Source organism: Ambystoma mexicanum, chromosome 1p, assembly GCF_040938575.1.
Source record: "Ambystoma mexicanum isolate Mex_15411 chromosome 1p, UKY_AmexF1_1, whole genome shotgun sequence".
NCBI lineage: Eukaryota > Metazoa > Chordata > Amphibia > Caudata > Ambystomatidae > Ambystoma > Ambystoma mexicanum.
This window is the reverse complement of record NC_090921.1, coordinates 506,309,936-506,334,775: the sequence shown is the minus strand read 5'-3', so window position 1 is coordinate 506,334,775 and position 24,840 is coordinate 506,309,936. Positions and strand designations below refer to the sequence as shown.

Sequence of the window (24,840 nt, the reverse complement as noted above, 5' to 3'; positions counted from 1 at the left end):
ACAATTCAACTGAGGCAGTACTAGACTCCACTCTTAGTATAAGGCTGTGCCACCTGAGTTCTTGGTAGCGTAGACAGATCAGCCAGGCCTATTTTAGGAAGTAGAGAGGGCTGTAGAATCCGTACAAATGAAATTGTAATACAAATGGTCCAAAGAAACACTATGTATGTGTAAATAAATGATTTATTCATATACAGGTAGGCCCAGATAAATCAAGGGGTAAATAAGTACTAACACATTATATGAAATCATAATTATAAAAACACACTATATTTGAAGGTACACAGACCAAAGCATAAACCTTATTTGAACCCCTGACGGTAGTTCTAGAGAAGTCAAAACCTTTTGATACACATTCAGTATAGGTCACACCTATTCTTGTAGAGTAAAAACCAATGGTTACTTTCACAATTGCATTCAGTAATGCAAAGGCAGTCGACCCTTCCCTGCTGTACAGTGACTCAGTACAATCACATAATCAGTCAACTGGACAATATGTTTCGTGAATAGTGGAACACTTATTCCAGGTACAGTAAAAACCTATAACTGCTAATTATGTGATAAATTATACTAGGTGCGTAAAACAGAAGGATGGAATTTTCAATTACAGGTGCTTTTGACATCATTGAAACGCAGCTCGAGATATGCAATCACTCTTGTAACTTATTTTTGGATGGCACACAGCTAGCACAAGGTAAGTAAAACCCATCTACTTTTTCAATCTTGCAAGGAGTCCAGTTTAGATCTTTCCCAGCTATACAAGTAACTGATGTATGACTTATAAGGGACAGTTAAAACCACAGACTCTGGGTTAGATAGCACAAGGAAAGTAAACCCTAATGTTACACTTTACTGAATGACTCCGTTATTCTAGGTAGACAACAACCTAATACAGACTTATTCTGGACAGGCTAACAACAAGTCAGGGGAACCAAGACCCAGTTGGGGGACACTCCTACAATTACCCTGCAGGAATAATCTGGTGAAACCAACACATTACTTTTGGAAAGAGGCACAACCTAATCACAGGAGAGTAATATACCCTCACATCTACTTTCTATTAGAATGGCAAAACAGTTTCTAAGGAAGAAAAGATGTTCACCATACTTTTAAGAATAGTGCATCACACATCCAAGGTAAGTAAGAACTTATGTAACTGCTGACTCTTAGAGTTAGTTACCAACCAACTCTTTACAAGTAAGTAACTTTTAAACAGGTATTTTCTTTTTTAGGGAAAAGTCCCAATCCCTTAAGTCTTTCCCTTATTCTTGGAGCATGAGTGTTCTCACTGGCAGAAGGGTGGTCACTAGGATCTAGTGACCAACAGGCAGTGTCAGGATAGGTTCTTAAGTAGCAAGTCAGAGTTCCTTAGTAAGACTGGGCAAACGGGTATTTTACTTCTGAGATAGAAGAGGGTCCAGGGGCTTCTCAGAAGCCACCCTACCAGGATTCTAGCAGCGGAACTGGGTGTACTGGATGAGAGGCTTCCCCATCACCGAAATCCCACAGCTACACAGAAATCCCAAGAGACTTGAGGTAAGTACATACCCAAGCCAACACAGTACCTCAGCATTGAAAAGGATTTTGCAGCAGGAGGACTTCAGGTCTGCAGCCAAATACCAGGTTAGTGGATTCCTTGTCGTGGTGACTGAAAACAAGACCTCAGAAGGAACTTTGCAGGAGGGCTCGATGAAGGCTCTAGGCAAGGTTTTCCTTGCGGCTGAACGCGGTTCTGCAGATTTGGCGCCTTTTCAAGGAGCACAGAAGAAGACAGAAAATCGCGGTTGAATTCTCATCGTTTGAAAGGTCTAGCACTCTGAGAGGACTTGTCGGACTAGATTCGTGTCCCTGGAGAACCACCAGGATGCCCACAAAGTTTCAGCAAGATTCGAAGTTCGGAAAACCGTGCACCGCACAGTGGCTTGAGGTAGCTGGAAATCATCTCTGGCGATCCTCTTTGGTTTCAGTTCCAGTGGTCAACTTCTCTTCCGCTTCCAGTTTCGCAATATTTATCAGGAGTTACAACACAACTTCTGCATTCTCTCCCTGCATTTTACAGGTAGGGGAGGTCTGGTTGTCCGATCAGGACAGCCAGCCTCCCACTGTGATTTGTCCCCATTCAGCCAAGGTGGAAGACAAAGGGCTGTGGGGTTTTGGACTCCTTCCTCGCTTCCTGTCCTCACAGACTGGAGCCTCAGCAGGGAGTTCAGGGGACTCCCGCCGAAGATTAAAATCACACAAAGGAATTTACCACCCTGGATGTCGGGGGAAGTAACAAGAAAGGACAAACACTAAAATGGCGATGAGACAGGTGCCATTTTGGTAAAATTAGCACTTTTAGTTGTCTGTACTGCAGCTGTGAACACAGCCCGTGATAAAGGTGCACCAAATTAATACAAGGTAACACTGCCACCAGCCATTGAAGGTAAGCTTGTCCCTGTAACAGAATTGTTAGTTTTAATGTGAAAGGGGTTACATTGTATCTACCCAGCACTCCACATAAGGTGGATGTGCTGGTTTCACAAAATAAAATGTAAAGGTGATCCAAAGATCCCTTCTACCCTTGAACTGTAGTTCTCTCAAGGTTAGCACAAGAAAGTTAAAAGGGGAGCCTCTAGGGCAACCCAGCAACAGGCACTTATTGCCAATAAGTTTAAGAGGATAACTTTAAAGACACTGGCCCTCATTCCGAGTTTGGAGGTAAGTAACGTCCCTTACCGGCATGGCGCAAATAGCGTGCCCGTGCTGGCACCAGTCCGCTAATATAAAGGACCATTACGACTTCGCGGGCACGATCTTTGCGACATGCCGGTAAGATACCTAGCGCCATGCCGCAAAAGGCTCCCAAAAATCCCTTACCGGCATGAAGCTAGGCACAGATTACACTTCCGACATAGTCCAATGCGTCATTAGCGGTGATTGTAAATAGCGGTGACCGTAATTGGCGAACACCGCTATTTACGGTCACCGTTAAATAGCTGAACCGGAAATAGCGTCATCGCACAGAAACGGGAAGGAGCACGGCGGCCATCTTTAAAAACACAATCCATTGCCATCCTCAGCACACATGATCCCTGGGACACTGCAGATCGACTGAAAAGTACCTCCAACAAGCCAAGAATGCCCAAAGCTCTGAAGAAGGGATCTGCCCGGCTCCGAAAGGAGAGATTCAACCAGGACGAACTGCAGATGCTCGTGGACACTTTGCATGAGCATGTAGGCACAGTGTTCAGCAGCAACATGAGGAGAGAGGCAGTGCTGCGCAAAAGAGATCTGGGCACGGGCAACACACCCCGCACGGTGAAGGATTGCCGTAAGCGGTGGGATGATCTGCGCCTAAGGGTGCGCAACATATCGGTAAATCGCACCCAGGCCATGGAAACTGGAGGACCAAGTTCACCCATAAAGCTCACCCCGTGGGAGGACACATGTGCAGCCATGATTGGGCCGGAATCGATTGAAGGCGTAGGAGAGATGGAGTGTGGCGCCACAACATCTGCTGATGGAGGCGAGTGTCCAAAGTAAACACTGCTAAGCCAAATCTGAAGTCAATGGAATGTCTGTCCAAAGAGTCACGCCATGGTCGGCCACACACACCCCATGTAAAGTATGCCGAAGCAAGTGAGACACATGCTGATGCCTGCTGCAAGGCCATATCGTACATGACACATACCACACAAAGTATGAAATTCCACGAGGCGCACAGCGTGCATGACCAAAATAGTGAGCATGTCAGACAGCACTGTTCCTGGCCAACATGAGTGACTCCGACATATGGCTGCATTTACCACCCATGTATGAAATGACTTGCCCTTCCCAACACAAATGCCTATTACCCACAATTGTGTGGATGAGCAATTGTCCCAATGTATGTATGATGCCTATCCAAACATCACTCATGCTGTTCCTCTCTTCCACCCTCACAGGTAGTGAGCATGACAGCGAAGAGCAGGACACCACCTCTGCACAGGCCACACCCAGTAAGAGGTCCCATGAGGACAGCAAACGTCTGTCAACTTCCAGGGGGCTATGTGTCCCTGCAAGCAAGCCACCGCAGGGACACATAGCACCTGCACCACCAAGGCCCGTGGAGGGCACAACAACCCCCCCCCACTGTTCTGCCTAGAGACACCTGTCAGACACCCTGTTCGGAGGAGTCCAGTGTGGCTGGGGAGGTGGCAGCCACGGCACCCCTATCAGTGGAAGACCGCCAGGATGACCTCTGGGGCACCATTGAGGATGATGCAATGGATGAGCTTCATTCCCCAACCCAAATTGCATCCCCCTAGGTATCTACGAGCGATACTGTTAACACCAACACCCCAGAGCAGTTTGGCCATGACACCCAGGGACAGATCAGTCCAGTATTCAGTGTTGGGGAGGATGAGCAGGCTGGGCATGCCAGCCAGAATCCCAGCACAGCCACAGGTGCAACCGCAGGACCACAGCGGGCTGACCTGTTCACTGCACTCCTCGGAGAATTTGTACCGGACAACTGTCAAGCCAGGGAGGAGTGGCGCACAGAGTTGTCAGCACTGGGCCGGTCCTTCATGGACAACACCAACCGCCTCTGCAAGGAGGTCTCGGCCCTCTGGCAGGTGCTAGGGCGCATCCACCAGCAGTTCAACACAAACCAGCCTGCTCTGCCGGTCGGTCCGTGCACTGCGCAGACGGGACATGCCACCCCCTGGCTCTGGGAGTGCCGAGTGAATGACATGGCAGCCTCATGTAGGCTTTGTGAACTCTATGGGACTTGTGTGGGGGAGTTGTGGGGAGGGGGTGTGGGGGAGTTGTGGGGGGAGCGGTAGGGGTGAGGGTGTGTGAGGGAGTTGTGGGGGAAGGGGGGTGAGGGTGTGTGGGGGAGTTGTGGGGGGAGGGGGTGAGGGTGGTGGAAGGTTTTGTTAGATTCAATACACTGGTTGTGTGAAAAAGAGCAGAGTGGACATTCATCATTGCGCATGTGTCATTTAATCATTCACAGTGTATATGTACCCCCACACCCAGTGCTCTATGTCCAAACATGTCACCCTCTGCTGACATGTATGGCAGAAATATTGTGCGATCACTGAGTGGTGCACAGCACGTCCCTCCTGTGCATCGCCACTGTGATGATGTCCTGCCACATCTTCCTCATCCCCTTCATTATCGGGTGGTAGCAGTTCCATGTCAGGGGGCAGGGGCACGTTCCGGCGGATGCACATATTGTGCAGCATTACACAAGCCATTGTGATCTTGGCCACCTTCTCATGCCTGTAGAGGAGTAACCACCCGACCAGCTGAGGCAGCGAAATCGTGCCTTCAACAGGACAAAGGTCTGCTCGATTACCACACGTGTACGGGTATGGGAACGATTGTAGTCGTCCTCGTGCCCTTTCTGTGGGTTTCGGACAGGGGTGAGGAGCCACGGCTTCAAGGGTTAGCCACCATCACCTGCATGAGAGGGGAATGAAGGTAAATGTTCGCCAAATCATGATGGACAGCTGTACTAGTCGCACATCCCTGCAGGTAACCGTTGCCCACATTCACATGTCCCTAGATGCATTGACCCCATTTTAAGTCCCTCTGTGTCCTCTGCCATGGACTAATGGTGTGGGTTGCATCTTCAAGTTGATACATGGTGTGCACTGACTTCTTGTTGCACGTGCATCGTGTATGCATACAGCAGTGTTGGAGTCAATGTTGTGTCCTGTGAGATTTACTTGGAGGGAGTATTGGCAGTAGTCTGTGCAATATTGGGCATGCAGCGCTGATCATTCCCATGGTGACATGCAGCACTCCTGTGGGTGTGCCAACCCGGTGACGCACTGTGGATTCCCTAGTTGGTTCAGTTCAATGCACTCCCAGGGATGATTGTCCTGTCTGGTGATATGCAGGAGACAGCAACATAGTGCATATGCACTGCATGGCGCAGGATGGCCTTACGGAGGGTGAGGGCCGCTGATGAGTGGTGCATGTGTTGTGTTGGATGTGAGGTGGTTTCCTGTTAGTCATGTAGCGATAGGTGTCGACCTTACTTCATTACTATGGGATTTGGGTGTCATGTACTGTTTGTGATGCTTTGGGGCACAGTGTTCGGTGATGTGCACATCGTGCAGACACATCAACATTCCCACCCAGGTGGAGTATGCATCCCACCTCCCATTCCCACCCAGGTGGAGTATGCATCCCCCCATTCCCACCCAGGTGGAGTATGCATCCACCCACCTCACAACCCCGATGCACTGCCATGGCCCAGTCAGGCAACTCACCAAGCAGCCAGGCTCGTCGTCCAGCATGTTGCTCCATGAAGCGTGCTAGCGTGGAGTTCCGCAGGACCATAGTCATGAGTTGATCCGGGATATCGGGCACAATGTGTGATCTTGCTGGCGTTGCATACCATCTGCACATTGATGGAGTGGTATTTCTTGCCGTTGCGATACACCACCTCCATGGCATGCGGGACCACCAACTCCATGTGGGTGCAGTCGAGGGCACCTACACAATTTGGCATGCCTGCCAGTGCATGGAAGGCAACTTTTGTATCGAATATCTCCTGGGGACTCCGTGGTAGGGATATGTAGTCCCTTGTGTGCTGGAGGAGGGCATCCAGCACTTGGTTCAGAATCTGGCAAAATAAGGGTTGTGCTATGCCATGCATGTGCCCCACTGTGTGCTGGTAGGTGCCTGTGGCAAGGAAGTGGAGCACACACTTCCTTCAGTAGAGGGCGGATGGCAGTGCGTATTTCAATGAGGCTCACTCTGTCGTCGTGTATCGGGTCCACTATGGTGGTGCTGGTGTCCCGGTCCAGCCGGTACAGGGTGTGGATCTGCTCAGGGGTTAGATTGAAAGGACTGGCTCGGATGTGAGGGATTGTGGGCTGCCGGCATGGTAATGGTCGCTGCACTGGTGGGGCATGCTGGGCCTGTCTCACCCTCCTTCTCATCCTGCGTCTCCTCGGTGGTGGTGGTGGTGGTGGCGGCTGTTGTTGTTGATGTCGTGGCAGTGCAAGCAAGTCCTCCAGCTCCAGTAATTTTACTACTATTGGAATCATCTTGGTGTGGGAAGGTCTGTGGTGTGTGGGTGTGCTCCTTTTGTACTGGGCCTGACTCCATTGCCTCCACCTGTGCTCATTGTGTGCACCTTTGGCAGTTTGGAACACTGCTTAGGGCTTTTTATGGCATGTCGGTGATGCTGGTATTTACGGCGTGCCGGTAAGCACTTTTTCCACCTTCATGAGGCAGTTATTTGCATGTCCGCCTCACTTGTGATCTACTCCGGTTTACGGCATGCCGCTAATACCGGCATGGTGGGTCGCGTGCGCGCGAACAGACTGCTATTAACTACATCGTACTTTACGATGCCGTTATTAGCGGTCTGGTTGGTCAGAATATGTTGTAGCGGTAATCGATGCCGGTATTCCTTTACCGGCATCGTTTTTCCCTTAGCACCAACCTCGGAATGACCCCCACTATGGAGAGTCAAAAAAATGAAACGCATAAAAAGAGGAAAACATTCTGTGAGTGTGGAAAAAGGTTCCCACTCAATGAGGTATTAAGGAAAAAATCCCACTAGTAAAGCAAAAAGTTCTGGGGTTGACCCAGGTCTGGAAGATTGACCAGTTCTGTGAAAATCTTACCCAACAGTTACACTTTTTAAAAGACTGAAATAAACTTGGACAAGTTGAAGTCTTGGGGAAGGGAACCCTGAGACTTGAGAAACTACACATGTTGTTTTAAGGACGGAGCCTCAACACCCCTTTGCTTTGTGAAATGTGTTGCTTGGCGCTTGGGTAAGGGATCCCCGAGAACTATTTGTAACTTTACCTTGAACATGATCTAGGTAATCTTGAGACTTTTGTGGAACATTCTTGCACTTTGGGGAAGGGGAGCGGAAAGGAAGCTGAGAGCTGGAAGCAGCTCAGAAATTTGTGTTGAACACTGTTTATTTTGTTAATAAGATTCCTACACATTGATTAGATTTAGATGTGAGGCCAAGAATAGGTTTTGGACACAATTTTAAGTTGAACTCTTTGACTCCCACTGTCCTTAGTTTTGTTCAGGTATGGAAATCCCACCTTAGCGTAGGGCAAGTTAGTCCTTATACCAGCAAAAAAGGAGCAACAGAATGACTCAAGGTATGTACTTCCATGAGATCCACAGTACTTGAGGAGTTATGAAGAAGATGCAGCTGGATTCCTTCACGGTGCAGCAGCAGTGATGACGAAAGGAGGAACTCTGGAAGAGATGTTGCAGCAGCAGTCGAGAGATGGGACTCCCTGCAAAGGATTCTACATGCTCTGTCTGCAGTTTTGGCACCTTTTCACAGACTGAGTTAACATTTACTGCCTGGTCATTCCACTTCGATTTTTTCAGTCCTGCTCTCTGGTGAGGGGACTTGGATGAGATGGATCGGGCCTCTGGAGGTCCAACTGGGGCTCACAAACATTTCTTGGGGGATTCGTTCACTCAAAGACGTTGCACGGCAAATGGGTCGGAGGTCCCGTGGTCGATCTGCTGTTTGTCTTGGGGCTGGTTTGTCCCACCAGCCGAAGGGAAGGATTGTCCTTTTCGGAGCTCCTCTGTCGATATGCAAATGTGGTCAGTACACCAGTGGTTGCTTCATGGTTACTGGAAGGATCTGCATGAGTCTCTGGTCATATTCCGTTTTGGATCTTCTGTTCCAGTGGTCGACGCCCCTTCTGCCTCTGGAACCTCACCTTTTATTCAGATTTCCCATTCACTCTTCTGCAAACACTCGCTGCATTTTACAGAAAGGGGCGGGGGCTGTCCAGTCGGGAAAGCCAGCCTAGATCCCCAGTGAGAGCTAGTTCAATTCAAGCACATCGGCAGACGATGGACCGCAGATTTTTGGGCTCCTCCCATAATTCCTGTCCTCACACACGTTGCTGACTAGACAGGCTACACAAAGGGTCCCTGCCAAAGGCAAAACACACATTCAGACCTCCCCCCTCCCATAACAGTATAAGAAGGGCTAACAAAGGACAACCACACAAGAAATGGTGAAATAAGAAGGGAGCCGCCATGTTACAACAAAGGTGACCCTTTCGTGCATAACCTGGGCTGGGGATACAGCCTGCGTTATAAAATAGCACACGCCTTGGCAGAACACGTCCTCGGCCATAACTATAGGGTTGTCATTGTGACCAAAATGCCACAAGAGCAGGGAGGAGGAGGATACTAGGTATCCCCTTAGCACTCCACCTTAGGTGGTGTGTGCGCTAATCTCTCACAAGTTAAAGTTTTAGGAAGGATAGAAAGTATCCCTCTTTCTTTAAGAACAATAGCTCTTATGGAAAATAGAAGAATACAAAAAGGAGTCCAAAGGGTCCCCAGCAACACTGCAGAGGTTGCTGTGTGCTGCAAAGGTGAAACACAGATGCCATTAAGAGATATGGAGGAAAGCAAGACTCCATTAAAAATGGGTAAAACATAAAGAACAGAGTTCCCATGGTTAGCGCATGTAAGAATGAACGAGGGGGAAAACGATTCCTTCATTCACAAGAACAAGAAACCGGTCCAGAAGTCCAGCAAAAAGTGCTAGGGGCTCTCACCAGAGAGGGATTAAGCATGAAACCGATAGATCTCCCTAACAAGAACCACACACAAAATGGTGAAAAATGAAAGAAGCCACCCTTCTATGCATAACTGCAGCTGTGAAGACAACCTGCGAGTAAAAATTGCAAACATTGGTAGAACACGTCCACTACAAACAGCCATAAATGTATGCCAGCCACTGTAACAGACCTGTTACAGGAGCAGTGAGAAATGGGGATACACTGTAATCCCTCAGCACTCCACATAGGCTGGTGTGTGGTGATCTCACAAAAGGAAAAGATAAGAAGGATAAGATGTATGCCTCTAACCTTGAGAACAGTAGTTCTTAAGGAAAAGAAAAGGAGAGCACAAAGGGCCCCCAGCAACACTGCACAGAAGGTGCTCTGTGCTACAAAAGTGAAACACAGATGCCTTTTAAAAGTATGGCGGAAAGCAAGACTCTGTAAAAGAAAGTAAAAACAAAATGAACAGGGTTTCCATGGTCAGAGCTGTTAGGGAAATCTATCATTTTTTATTCTTCATCCCCTCTCTTGGTGAAACCCCCCAACACTTTTTGATGGACTTCTGGACCTTTCTTTATACACTGAATGAGTGGTGCCTTTTTCCACTCATTCATTCTTATGGGCTCTACCTTTTGGAACGCTGTTCTTTGTGTTTTACTACTTTCCTCCCTATCCCTTGTAAGGCATCTGTATTTTACTTTTGCAGCACACAGCTCCTTATGGGCAGTGTTGCCAAGTACCCCTTGGGTTCTACTTTGATATTCTTACCTCATCCTTAATTTCTACAGTTCTTAAGGATAGAGATACTTTGTATCTCTCCTAAAACTTTATATTCTTAGAGATTGGCAAACACCCCCTTAGTATTCCCCATCTCTCTGCTCCTGTGACTTTATAGTCACAAAGACAAACCGATTATTGTGCTATTTTTTTTTACTGCAGATTCGGTTCAGTCCTGGTTGTGCACAATATGGGGGGCGAAGTACTAACTTGGAGGATTCTTTCTTAGCGTGGTTGTGTTTTGTTAGTCTGTCTACCATTCTGGGAGCGGGGGAGTCTGTGTGAGTGTATTGCCTTTAGCGGGAACCCTCGTGTTTCCCCTCCCAGGCTTCAGTGTATCTGGGCAGTCAGGAAGTGGAGTAGTTAATCACTCTCCTGCTCTGTCTGAGTGCCTGAATGGAACCAACTCCCACTGGGGGGTCTGGCTGTCCTTTTTGGACAGCCACCCGCCACTTTCTGAAAACTGCCGAGAGAGATTGCAGCGGCGTGTGTGCTGAAATTGAATAAAAGGTGAGCTTCCTGAGGTGAAAGGCAAGTCGACCACTGGAAACGGAACTAACTGATGAAGACGACCAGAGGCGGCTGCAGACCCTTTGCAACACAGTGAAGCGACCACTGCTGTTCTGACCACGTTTTCTATGCGACAGAGTAACTTCGAAGAGGACTGCTTCTTCCCTTTGGCTGGTGGGACCAACCAGCCCTAATACGAACTACATTCTGAGCCATCTCCCGAGGTGCTGAGGCGTTCCAGAGCTGCAGACAGCGACTTCCAGGAGACAGCCAACCCAATTGTGCATTGTCTTGCCAAGGCCGAATCTGTCTAAGTCTTTGCTGAGTTCCAGGTGAACCCCTCACCAGAGTGCAGGACTCTAGGAATCGATGAAGATTGACTGAGCAAATCGTGTCCTTTGTTGGTGCTGCAGAAAAGGTGTCAAAACCGCAGATCGACCAGAGAAGCTGATGAAATCGGTGCCAGAGGTCCTCCCTCGACTCTGCTGCTGAGAAATTCCATCCATGGTCCTGCCTTTCGTCGTCAGACAAGGAATACGCGGTCTGGTTTCCAGCGCTACCACATCGAGGAGAATCCAGCCACACACATTTCTTCAAACCAAAGGTACTGTGGGGGAAAAAGGTATTGCTTACCTTAATCCAAAAACTCACTCCAGAGCATTAGAGAGCATGTAGCGGTGCCCAGGGTATACACCCGCCACCCCCTCCCCTTATCTCCGACCCAAGCAGCTGCTTGTGTTCCTTGAGCGAGTTCTTGGAAACGTTTCCGTTGTGTTAATCTTCCAGCATCTTTAAGACTAGAGACTAGGAAGTATCCACAGGAACTTTTTCTGTTCAGATTGGAGAGCAAAACAGGCCAGGCACAAGCTGTAGAAAGTTCAAAGGTTCCAGAGGAGATCTTCAATAGGAAGAGTGTGATGCTGGAAATGCATCGGAGGGACAGAGCCTCCGTATCCTTGTCCTTTACTGCTTTTTATCATGTGTTCTATTGTGTTTTCCGCGCAGGAGTTCATATGGGACTCCTGGCGGTGCAGATCTTTTGGTTTGGTGTACAGACCCATGGGATACCCTTATGGCACCCATGGGTGGGGATACAACCCTGTGCCCCTAGTTTGTTTTTGGGCACCTATGTGTGACCCACAGAGCAGGGCATGGGCTGGTGGCAGCTCCATTCTGAATTTGACCGGTGCTAGGAGTATCCTCCATTTTGGGATACCCAGGCCCTGCCATTGGAATCAGTTGATTCCTGATAGGAAACAAGATGGCACATGTGGCCTCTTGCCTTCCATCACCTGTTACCTTGGTTTTCCCAAAGTCCCGGAAAGCCCTGACTCTGTCCCTTCCCCCTGACTGGCTGTTGGGTGGAAGTTCCATATATGGTAGTGTGGCGAAGTGCCGACCAGACTGGCTGGAGCCTTCCCAACGACAGTATGTTGTGGGTACGCCTATGGGGTGGGACCTGGGTGAATAGAGTGTGCGTCGAATACGCATTCTGTGTTGTGGATGTCTAGTATCTGGTGTTTGACACAATGACCGAGACAGCCCTGCCCAAAACTTGTATGAATGCAGTGTGGAGTGTTGAATGGCGTGGTACTTGTCCGAATCCACATTCTGTGTCGAGTGTATGGATGGAGAAGAATGGCCTGAATGCACTGTGCGCCTGATTGGCTGACTGCCTGAATCCCCTTCTGAGTGATTGGTTGCCTGAGTGTGACCCAGCAGAATGAATGGGAGATCAACCGTATATCTGGGGGCCCTCTCACTGCTAGAAGCTGAAGAGAAACTGGAGTTGAAACTGAAGCTTGACCTTGAAGCCCTGCTGGAGGAGAAGAATTGATGTCGCTCTACTTCCTCGATCTTAAGGCTGTTGTGTCTACAAGATCTGATCCAAGAGAAGACCTCTCCCCGAGCTTCAAGGGAACATCGTGCACCAGCTGACCTTTGCCAAAGCTCTAGACAGACCTAAGAAAGACTGCCAACCAGAGATGGGGACTGCCGCAGAATTCCAAAGGGAAGTGCCCGGACTGTTGTCCGTCACTGTCGAGGTCGCCGACCGGAGCCGCAGTGCTCCTGTTGCCTAAGAACATTTGATCCAAGGACTCGCTCGCCTGCACAGTCGACAACTTTGTCCCGCGGGAGAAGGTCGAGGCCGCCCAGGAGCACCCACCGGTGGGTTTCCCACAACCAGAAGATCGCAGAGTCATTGATGACCCGACGCCCTTGATGGGTCAAAGTTCTTCAAACTCCTTGCGGTCCTGAAATATCGACACTGAGGTGTCCCGCACGCCTCTTCCTTGCAGGACGTCTACGCTCCATCGTAGACTAGCACCGCTAGGAACAAAGCTGCCACTTCACCGCCGTGGTTCACCCTGTTCATCATCGGACATTCGACCCGTGGCTCCTGCCTTAAATGGAGTGCACTCAATAAGGGCCGTCGATTTCCCGACGAGGAACTCTACACCACCAGGTACTTTGGGGTTGTTGAACCTTTGAAAAGACTTGTGAACAATATATGGACTGGGCTTGTAGTATATCTTTATCTTACAGGTTGCCCAGGTTGGGGGGGGGGGGGGAAATCTCCACACACAGCTGTGTCTAGGTAAACGGGGCCAGTATTCTGCCTATTGTTCTAACCAACTGCTTTCCTCCTATATCTATTGTTTCCTTTACGAACGGATTTGTGACATTTAACCGTACAGTTGATGCACTTTAAAGAGATCTAATAGTGATTGTGGTACCACGTATAACTGTATTTCTGATTATTGTTAATCTGCTTAGAATCACATGCTGTGCGTGCATAGGTCCGACATCCAGTGGTCACTGCGGAGTATTGCATTTTGTTTTTCGTAGTCGAAAAGGGGACGTCGACAAGGCGTGTCTGTAACACTATCCCTATAGTGACGTGCGTTGTACCCACAATCCCTCACGCGTCGAGGTCCCTCAGATTGTTTTTTTCTGCCCAGCTACTGGTCGCCTTAATGCGGAGCTCTTCGAGAGACATTGCCAAATAGTTTCTTCGACCTTTGGTCGTTTGTTATTAATACCAATAACGATAGATCCCTCCCTCGACGCAGAGCCGTTTCTCCGCCGAGCAAGATCTTCGCCGGAAGGACGAGCGGAGGAGATCCTTCGGCGCTGCCGAACCCGTGGCCTGGCCTCGCCGGCCATACACAGTAGGGAGAGTGGGGCTTTGTGGTCTTTCTTTTCTTTAAGAATGCCTTTCTCTTTCCCCTCCCTCTCTTTCGAGTTCGTAGTCACACCTATTGCCCTCAGCTATGGAGAGGACGCCATTTAGGTTTTGCCCGCTTTGCAAGGGTAAATATACATGGAAGGATAAGCATAAACGGTGCAACCGTTGCTTACCCCTCGATCACCAGGAGGACGGCTGTGCGGCCTGCAAATTACTAAAGCCCAAAACTCTAAAGGACCGCAGGGTCAAAAGGTGGGTGGCCTACTCTATGTCTAGGCCTGACTCCTCGCCCGCTGCCGCCGAGTGTGACGAGGATAGTGACTACACGGCCCCCGTAACAGAGGCTGTAGACCTCTCAAAGGAGCGTTCACGCTCCTCGTCCGTCCCCGGCCCCGGCCCCGACAAGCCCGGCTCACGCCCAGCTTATGGGGATGAACACCCCGGCGACAAGGACGCACACAGAAAAACACCAAAGCACATACCCCCAGGCACACATTCGTCGAAGACCGCCACAGCGCCAACGGGGACACCTGGCCCACCGACGTCTTCCACCGACCGTAAGGGTCGTCAGCCCTCCCCGCTTCCGCGACAGGTGACTGGGCACTCTAAAAAATAAGGGCGCTAACACCAAAATTTCCGGCGACACGCATCGCAAGAGCGCTCACGTTGCCAACAAGGACTCGACGACCAAGGACTCGACGAGCAAAGGCTCGGCGCTCCATAGCGCGACGGCGACCGATCCCTCGGAAGAGAGAGTGATCCCCGAAAGCCTCGCGCGCATAGCATCTAAGGACGGCCAAAGACGTACGGCGAGTGAAATGCCGAAAACCGCGCACAAGGCTAAAGATACGCCGAAGGCGCCGGAAAACAGATCAGGTCAGTTCCAGACGCCGTCGGAAGGCCCTAGCCAGCAAGAAGGCTACTCGGAAGGCAAAGGCTCTCTTTCTTCGACGTTATGGGACACAACCAGACAATTACAGGAGGAAGAAACCCCCTTTTCTTTCCCAGACCGTCCTGGCCGACCTCAGTGGACCTTTGAAAGGTTCCAGACCTGTATGGACAAACTAGATGGGCGCCCTGTCTTCTGGGATGGACATGAACCTAAGAGACCAAGGGAGGCACCCGTTGAGAGTCCAAGGGCTAAATACCAGAAGTTTTATAACCCCATACAGGAGGACATAAACTCTTACAATCCTGTGTTGAGGACCAACAAGAAGAGGAAGGTTTTCACAAGGAAACTAACCTATGTGAGGAAGGATTCCAGGAAGACACAGGCGAGGGCGACCAAAATCCCTGGCAGTCACCGGCTAGGTCGACTGACACAGGCAGTAGCAGTATAGTCATCAGGTCTACTGAAACTACACCAGTCAGGAACCCTTCGCCTGTCGATGATCAACCCACCTTCAATGCACTGCTGAAGAAGGCAGCAGCGCATTTCGAAATCGAAACTGGAGACGTCACCCCAGACACCGATTTTGTGGAGAGGATTATCAAAGAAAACCCCCCACTAGCCAGGTTATACCTATCCTCGCCTCAGTTAAGAGACGTATTACACCTTCTCTTTCCACTCCTGCATTGGTGAGAGGGGTCAATCCGAGGATTGAGAAACTGTTCGCTCCCTCTCAATCAGACCCATTATATATTAAGGGTCACTCAATCCCGGACTCCCTGGTCGTGACCAACACCAGAAAAAGGGCAGGAGCCCCACTATCTACTAGCGAGGCACCCCCAGATAAAGAGGGGAAGAAGCTGTATGCCCTAGCCAAGAGAATCACCACCTCTGCAGCATTCTCTACCAGAATCGCCAATAATAATACCCTATTGGCAAGCTACGCCGATGCTCAATTGGCTAAGCTCAGACAGGACATCGAAGAAGCTCCCGAACCCCTAAGGACTCGTTTACTGGCTACGGTTAACGAGGGCTCTCTGATCAATCAAAGCATCGTCAAGAATACCCTCGATGCAGCAGAGACGGCTGGCCGCACTTTGGTACAAGGAATTTTACTGAAGCGTCACGTCTGGCTTCGCAGTTCCGGATTTAAGGCGGAAACACAAGCATCCCTTATTAATAAACCCACAGAGGAATCCAACCTCTTTGGGAGAGCAGTGGATGACGCGCTGGAGAACGCGAAAAAAGAATTTGATACAATAAAGACCTTAGACCAAATTTCTAAACCTCCTAATAGGCGGGGATTTGATAATAAGCGCTTTTTTCGTGGACAACGCCAGCAACCAAACCAACAACAACAGTACCCTGCCAGCAACTACCAGAGTAATAGCGGCCAGTACAATCAGAGGGGTCAACGTCGTGGCAAGGGAAGAGGCTGGGGTTCCACCCCCAGAGGCTCCCAAGCCAACAACACCACCAAGTGACGCGAAGATTCGCGTCCCCTCCCATGCAACGCCGGTCGGGGGCCAGTTAACATCCTTTCTTCCAGCATGGGAGGGAATAACATCAGACCGCTGGGTACTTTCCACCGTAGCCCGCGGCTACTGTATAGAGTTCAACAGTTCCCCAACATACAGACCCCCGAGGGGACGCCGCATGACACCAGAATACCTCGCCATCCTTCTCCAAGAAGTGGACCAACTGCTGGAAAAAGGAGCCATAGAGGTCGTGCCTCTATCTCAGGTAATGGAAGGTATTTATTCAGTGTACTTCCTTGTACCCAAAAAGGATCTAACCATGCGCCCTGTATTAGATCTGCGCCCAGCGAACAAGTTTGTCCAACCCCAGAAATTTCGTATGGTGACCTTACAGGAAGTGATCCCACTGCTATCACAGGGAGATTACATGACAACACTGGACATGATAGATGCATACTTTCATATTTTAATGTTGCCAGCGCACAGAAAATACCTCAGGTTCATGATAGAGAACAAACACTACCAGTTCAGAGTGCTACCCTTCGGCATAGCATCAGCACCAAGGGTATTCACGAAGGTCCTGGCAGTGGCAGCGGCACACCTGCGCAGGTTATCCATCCCAGTATACCCTTACCTCGACGACTGGCTCATAACAGGGGATTCTTACGAGACATGCTTCTGAAACACCCAAAAGACTGTAGACCTTTTGTTCCAACTGGGCTTCTCCATCAACGAGAAGTCCAGCTTAGACCCCAGCCAAGTCAAACAATTCCTAGGGGCTCTAATTCAAACAAAGGACGGCCTCGTCTTCCCCTCCAACGAGAGGGTCCAAAAAATGCTGTTTCAGATCCCCCAATATGTGGCAGGTCGAGAGGTGACGGTGCGCAAAGCGATTCGTTTGCTAGGTATGATGGCGTTGTGTATTTATTTGGTGCATCACGCGCGCCTGCGCCCAATGCAAGAGTGGCTCAACAGCCAGTGGTGTCAGGCCAGCGGACAATGGGACCATCTAGTGGTGGTCTCGCAGGCCTTGGTTCTCTCGCTACGGTGGTGGACAAAGGAAAACCTGATAATAGGGAAACCCTTTGCCACACCCGCGGTGGAGGCCACTCTAACCACGGACGCATCCCTCACAGGATGGGGGGGGGCTCACCTATCCCATCAAACTGCTCACGGAGTCTGGACTCCGAACGTAGCATCCAAGCATATAAACCTTCTGGAGCTACTAGCGGTGTTCAAAGCACTAAAAGCCTTCCAGGAACACCTGCAAGGGAAGACAGTGATGGTCCTTACAGACAGCACCACAGCCATGTACTACATCAACAAGCAGGGGGGAACCCACTCTCCAGGACTGTCCAAACTGTCACAGAATATATGGAAGTGGGATCTCAAACACAACATGTTCCTACTGTCACAACACGTACCAGGGGAACTCAATCTGCTAGCAGACGAACTCAGCAGAGACTTCCCCCTGCCCGAAGAGTACGAATGGCAATTGCACGAAGACATCGTCTTAGACGTCTTCACGCAATGGGAATTCCCGGAAATAGACCTGTTCGCAACACTGGAGAACTCACAATGCTAAAGTTACACCTCCAGGTACCCCCAAAACCAGTCCAAGGGGAACGGTCTGTCGATTCAATGGTCAGGGAAATTTCTCAACAAGGTGGTGCACAAGATGCACCAGGAACAGGTTACCATGATACTAGTGGCCCCAATGTGGGCCCGGCAGCCATGGTTCGCTCACTTGATGGAGATGTCCCTATCTCCCCCAGTGAGACTTCCCTGCCCGTACAACATGCTGTCACAGGACAAGGGTCTGAGGGCATGGATGCAGTGTCCTGCCATGAACTTAGCAGCCTGGCTCTTGAGATCATAGAATTTGGACATCTACAACTCCCGCAGAGATGTATGGACATCCTCAGGGAAGCCAGAAAACCTAATACTCGCCACTGCTATTCTAGCAAGTGGAAAAGATTTGTCATCTGGTGTAGACGTAAGAGCATCAACCTGGTTGACTGCTCTCCCACGAACATTGTTCTGTACTTGACCCATTTACTGGATTCAGGTCTAGTGTTCAATTCCATTAAAGTCCACATAGCGGCACTTTCTGCATACACCACTTCCCAACTTAGTGTCGTGGTGGAAGATACCAGTTATCAAAGCCTTCATGGAGGGGGTAAAGAGAATACACCCTCCGATAGCTAACCCAGCTCCCGGATGGGACTTAAATGTGGTACTTTCTAGACTCATGGGCCCTCCCTTTGAACCCATGCACAAGGCAACTCTTAAGGACCTCACTCTTAAGACTGCTTTCCTAATAGCTATCACCTCCATTAGGAGAGTAAGTGAACTACAGGCTCTTTCTGTTCTAGACCCCTTCGTAACAGTTCACAAGGATAAGGTGGTTCTACGCACACACCCAAGGTTTGCACCAAAATTCATCTCGAAATTTCATGTAAGCCAGTCAATAGAACTACCAATGTTCTTTCAAAACCCTTCCAGCTTGGGAGAAAAAAGTCTGCATACACTAGATGTAGGCAGAGCTGTCATGTTCTACATGGAAAGAACCAGACCACTGAGAAAGACTAACCAGTTCTTTGTCTCGGTGGCAGCAGGAAGAGAAGGAGATGCAGTCTCAAAGTCCACTATATCTAGATGGATTGTTCAATGCATCACTCTCTGTTACACTCTTGCTAAGAGAGAAATACCCTTCAAGCCAAGAGCACATTCCACTCGAGGCACTGGGGCTTCCATAGCGTTCATTGCAAATGTTCCCCTTGAGTCCATCTGCAAAGCGGCTACCTGGAGTTCTGTGCACTCCTTTACAAAACACTACTGTCTAGATGCACACTCTAGATCTGACTCCCAGGAGGGACAGGCAGTATTAAGACATCTTTTCTCTACTGTTCCTTCTCATAACCCACCGCCAACTCTGGGTACTACTCGCTAGTCTATGCACAGCATGTGATTCTAAGCAGATTAACAAACATCAGAAGACAATGCATTACTTACCGTAAAAGCAATTCTGATGGTTGTATCTGCTTAGATTCACATGCGCCCACCCTTCCTCCCCGCTCGGATGGAAGGAACATAGACATCTTTCTACATCTCTCTTTTCTGTACTCACTCACGTATAGAAGGCTCCCTCAGGGCAGAAAAAATACAAACAAAGGGACCTCGGCGCGTGAGGGATTGTGGGTACAACGCACGTCACTATAGGGATAGTGTTACAGACACGCCTTGTCGACGTCCCTTTTTCGACTACGAAAAACAAAATGCAATACTCCGCAGTGACCACTGGATGTCGGACCTATGCACAGCATGTGAATCTAAGCAGATACAACCATCAGAAATGCTTTTACGGTAAGTAATGCATTGTCATATTTGCCATTGTAGATTAACCGAGTACAAAATGAGTTATTGTGATTGTGTACATAACCTTGAACCTTAATTATACAAAGACTGTGTTTTAACTAATGCAGTGTGCGGACATTCCTTTGTGGGTGCCTGGGGGACTACACTGTACTTAAGAACCAGCCTGCATCACCTCCTGAGAAGCTAGGCCTTGATTGCTCGACCATAGCTACCGAATAGAGAATCTTGGCTGGGGTCCTCTGTGCCTCTCCTCTGCCATATAGAGAGCAGGAACACAGACACCCTCCTCCATTCTTTACAAAGAGTAACCCTTTTGTTCTGAAAAAGGTTCAGGGACTTCAGAGAAGGCTCCCTGAAGGCACACAGGCATTGTTTCTAGGCGAATATGTATGGGAAAATTCCCAAACTCACGAATCGGCACTCCAGGAACAGCAAAACAACTCTAGGTAAGTTCTACCACAAGTCTCAAAGTACCTTGGGTGTGACGAAATTGATGCAGCGAGATGCCCTCACGATGCAGCAGACCCGGTCACTGGATTCCTAGTCAGGCAGACAAAAGAAGTGACACTGGAATGGATTTTACAGCAGTTCATTGAAGAAGCTTCCAGCAAAGGATTCATTAGGGTTCTGTGAATGTTGGTGCGTTTTGGGAAGCACCAGTGAAGAACGATTACCTCCCGGTCGATTCGTCTTTCTTTCTCGGTGCAGCAGTGTGGTGAGGGGACTTCAGGGAGTGGAATACTGTCTCTGGAGGTCTAGAAGGAGTCCATAAAAGTTTTGGGACGGTTCGATCTTTGTAAGACTATGCACTGCACTTTGGCAACAGGTCCCAAGGTATTGGCAGTTTGCAGCCCGTGAAGGCCAAAGCCCGTTGTGGGATGGCTCAAAATGCTATAGTCTCATAAAGGATTGGTCCCGCCAGTCTTAAGGGGAGAGTCGTCCTCTTCGGAGCTCTCCTGATGCTTTGGAGAGGGGGTCGGACGGCAGCTATTGCACAGAAGTAATCTCTGGTCATCCTGAAGTGGCTGCAGGCATCTTCTCTTCTTCCCCGTGGATTCTTCTTTTTCAGGGGTCAGCTTGTATTGAGCCGTCAGTATCCAACTCTTTTATGCAGGAACCCAGCCAATCAGCACCCATGCACCATTCAAACTCTGGATGGTGGCTGTCCTTTCAGGATAGCCAGCTTCCTATTTGGAACTGGTTCCAGGTAGGCACGACATAAGATAAGGAACAGCAGAGTTTGAGTCATCCCCCATTTCCTGTCTTCTGTCAAACTGGAGCCTTGGCGGGCTTTACTAAGGGAGCCTGCCAAAGACAAAAGTCAACCCAGGACCTTCCCCACACAGCACAGTAGAAGGACCAAGTAGGGACAAGCCATCTTGAATTGGCAAAGAAAGTCACCATTTTGGGTCAATGGTGACCCTTCTGTGCACTACCGCAGCTGTCAGTACAGCCTTAGAATAAAAAGTAGGTAGGATAAAACCACTGCCACCAGCCATTCAGATTTGCTGGTCAGTCTAACCAAGGCGTTACACGAGTAGTGAGAAAGGGGATACTGTGTATCCCCTTAGCACTCCACATAAGGTGGGGTGTGCTGATCTCACAATTGATAGGAAGGATGAAAATATCCCCCATACCAGAAAATAAAATGCAATGCTCAAAGGGCTCCCAGCAACACTGCACAGAGTGCTGTGTGCTGCAAAAGTCAAGAGACAGATGACCTGAAACTTGGAGGAAAGTATAACTCCAGGAAAAGGGTATAACAAGAAATATAAAAGTATCCATGAGATTGAGTAAAAGAATGAGTCCAGCAAAAAGTGCTGGGGGCCTTACGTATAGAAGGGATTGTGCATGAAAATTGATCTAACATTTACCAGCACTATTTGTTTAGAATAAATGATAGAATTGGGGATATTGGCAGGTTGTTGTTCCGGTCATATATCTCCCCTTTGTATATGTTGCTAACCCAGAGTTGTAAACCTTTCTCCCCTGGTATTTGTTTTTTTTAATGTTTTTTTTTTTCCTGGGATAGATTCGCCGTTATAAAGCCAACAAAGATGTTATGGAGAAGGCTGCGGAAGTGTACACGCGTATGAAATCCCGTGTTTTGGGACCAAAGCTGGAGGCTCTGCAGAAAGGTGTCAAAGCAGAATCTGATGAGGGCCATAAAGATGATGCACAGAATGAGTCCAAGCCAACAGACGAAGATGGAGAGAAAGAGGCAAAGAAGGACATGGACACAGGTAAATGTAATATCACATTTCTTGGTTACTGTAATGCATCTATAACTAGATATGATTACCATGTTGATAATGCCATGCACAAATTGAAAGTGAACTGAAGGATTTGTTGAACTGACTGTTTTTCATGCAAACTAGATTGGTCTTGGCGGCTACCAGGCAGATAAGTAGCAAACGTATTTTTTTTTACCGAATATAGTTTCTGCTTATGTCACTACTGTACTGCATGGGAACTTAATGGTCTATAAAGCAGGCACCACATGGAGTTCTGGCATGTCAAGGTTGACATGATGGGGGATGCACTTTTGTCTGTGATGCTCAAAGTGGTAGAACTTGGTATCCTTCTCCTAAACCAAGCATGGATTACTCTTATGTCCCGTCCCCTTTCCTCCATACTGCATGGGCGTACCTTCCGAGGGACGGGAGACGGAACCTTTTTCACCAGGAAAAACCTTTGGCCCCTTGAAATTAAGAGGCGTGCAAGGGTGTGGCCCAGGGAGCATGCGCTGCCCTGACTCCGCCCTCTGACACACCTCAGTCCCCTTTTCCACGCCAATTTCACCAGCGCTCCTGGGTTTGGACTCGGCAATGTAAAACACGCTCTTTGCCGGATACTTTCTTCTGTCTTTTATCAATCGGCTACTTGATCCTCTGGCGCCACGCTCCTCCCCGACGCATGTTGACTTCAGCGGGCTTCAGCAGGTGTCCAGCCTGTGAGCGGCTCTTCGCTACATCAGATCCCCACGCCTTTTGCCTTCACTGCCTTGGCCCTGACCACGGATGGGAAGGTTGTACCGTGTGTGACACACTCCTTGCATGCCCTGAAAAATAGACTTGCTAGGTGGAGGGAGCTCTTCGAGAGGTCTCCTCCAGAGGACCCGAAGGGCTTCTTCAAACATCGATCAAGGCCCAAGGTAGGACAGCTCTTTACCAGTGCACCCCGCAAGGTAGACTCCTTCCCAAGGAAGCGCCTGAGCAGGAGGAACCTTTCAGGTTGTCATACCAGCACGAATACTGAGGCTAATTCAGCTACCAGCCGAGGGGGTCTGTACACTCTCCCGAAGATAATGCTGAGGGACCGGAAGGTCCTTTTACCGGGTGTACACCCCGAGGGGCTACGCCCTTGTATTGGCATTATGGCTGAGGGGGTGCCTACACGTAGAACTACCGACAACTTCAGCGAGGGCGACAGGCCTTCCAGATCTCGGCCTGAGGTGCAGGGCAGGCCTCATGCTCCACCGTCAAGAGGTAGGGCGCAGTGAGCCAAGCACCAGGACTTTGGCACGTAGCATGCAGCTCGACAAGATGGCCGACGCGCCAAACAAGATGGCAGCTCTTCCGATAACTCCCAGAGTAACGGGCAGGTGGGTGAACGAGGGACTGGGGTCAACCAGGTACATGGCCTACAGTTTATCCATCGGCAGCGCAGGGCAGGTTCTCTCTGCAACCTAGACAGTATATGCACTGGCTCCAGCAGCTGCCTGCGATCCCGTCAAGATCACCTGCCACCCCAACGGCCTGTGAGGACAGGTTCTTTGAAAAGTTCCTCACCCTAATGAAATCTCCTCAGATGGGGGCCAACCTCAGGGCTGCTATCAAGGACCTGCTCCCTCCGGCTGAGCCCATAGTCATTACTCCTATGGCTCCAGCGCCGCAGGCCCCTGTGCAGCCACTGATGCCCACGCCTGCTCCTTTGATTCCGGCTCCCTTATCCCCCACGGCTCAGGCTGGTCTGCACACCCTAGCCCTCGGCGCACAGCTCTCCACCTGCTGCGCCGGACATGCCGCTGCTCATGTGGACACGGACGAGGAAGAATACCCTGACACCATCTTCAGCCAAGGCCTTCCACGAATGACTTGCAGGTCTGGCGGAGAACCTGGGCTTTCCTCAGCCCGAAGTCGAGCAACCTGAGGCAGGGGTGCTCGCCAAGGGCCTCACTCTATGCCCCCAGGCAGCCTGACCGTTTGAGTCAACCCTGGCGCAAACAACAAAAGTGGGGGTGGTGGTGGGGGGGGGAGTAGAGTAAGGGCGTTTTTTCCAGTCCCCCTGCTCAGCAACAGCCTCTGAGGGAAAGAAGGCATGACTCACCCCTTCAGGTCCATGTGTCTCCGGTGTGGGACAGGGTTGTCCTTCACGCACAGTTCTGGTGTCAGTATTTTGCGGACCCCTGGATCCTCTGTAGTATCCACGGGGTACAGTCTACCGATCCCTTGATCTCCTCCCTGCCACTCCCCCAGAATGAGACGGCAACTCTGCTGGCGGAGATTCGGTCGCTCGTCCAGAGCCAGGCAGTAGCAGAAGTCCCAACCTCCCAGCAAGCATTGGGATTCTATTCCAGGGTTTTCACCATACAGAAGAACCACCAGGGTGGCTTGAGAGTTGTTGGGCCATTCCACCCTCAACCCTCCCTCCTTCAAAAATTCAATATGGTTACGCCAGCACTCAAAGCGGAGACATTGTTCAAATGAGACTGGATGTGCTCCCTAGAGCTGAAGGACGCGCATCTACACGTCCCGATTGTGAAACCTCATCGATCCTTCCTCCGGTTCAGCATCATGGGCTGCCCCTTCCAATACAAGGTGTTATCCGTCGACCTCAACTCGGCTCCCAGGGTGTTTATCAAACTCATGAATGCAGTGGCGGCCCACCTCAGGCCCAGAGCCACCACATCAACCTGTACCTCGACGCTCGTCAGGGCAACATCACCGGAGGCGATGCACCACAACTCCTCCGCTCTTATGAGCACTCTCCACGACCTTGGTTTTTTGCTCAACCTCAAAGTCCCGGCTGCAACCCACGTAGAGACTCACTTTCTTTGGC

General features: G+C 49.8%; 1 protein-coding gene across 3 annotated transcripts in view; it reads left to right on the top strand.

Annotated features, from left to right (window-relative positions):
- Positions 1-24,840, top strand: part of HDGFL2 (HDGF like 2) — a 945,069-nt gene that overhangs the window by 716,631 nt on the left and 203,598 nt on the right. For all 3 annotated transcript variants that reach the window (XM_069649364.1, XM_069649365.1, XM_069649366.1), the window contains exon 14: positions 21,812-22,022. In XM_069649364.1, the coding sequence (XP_069505465.1) occupies positions 21,812-22,022 (211 nt within the window). The remainder of the gene's footprint in view (positions 1-21,811; positions 22,023-24,840) is intronic.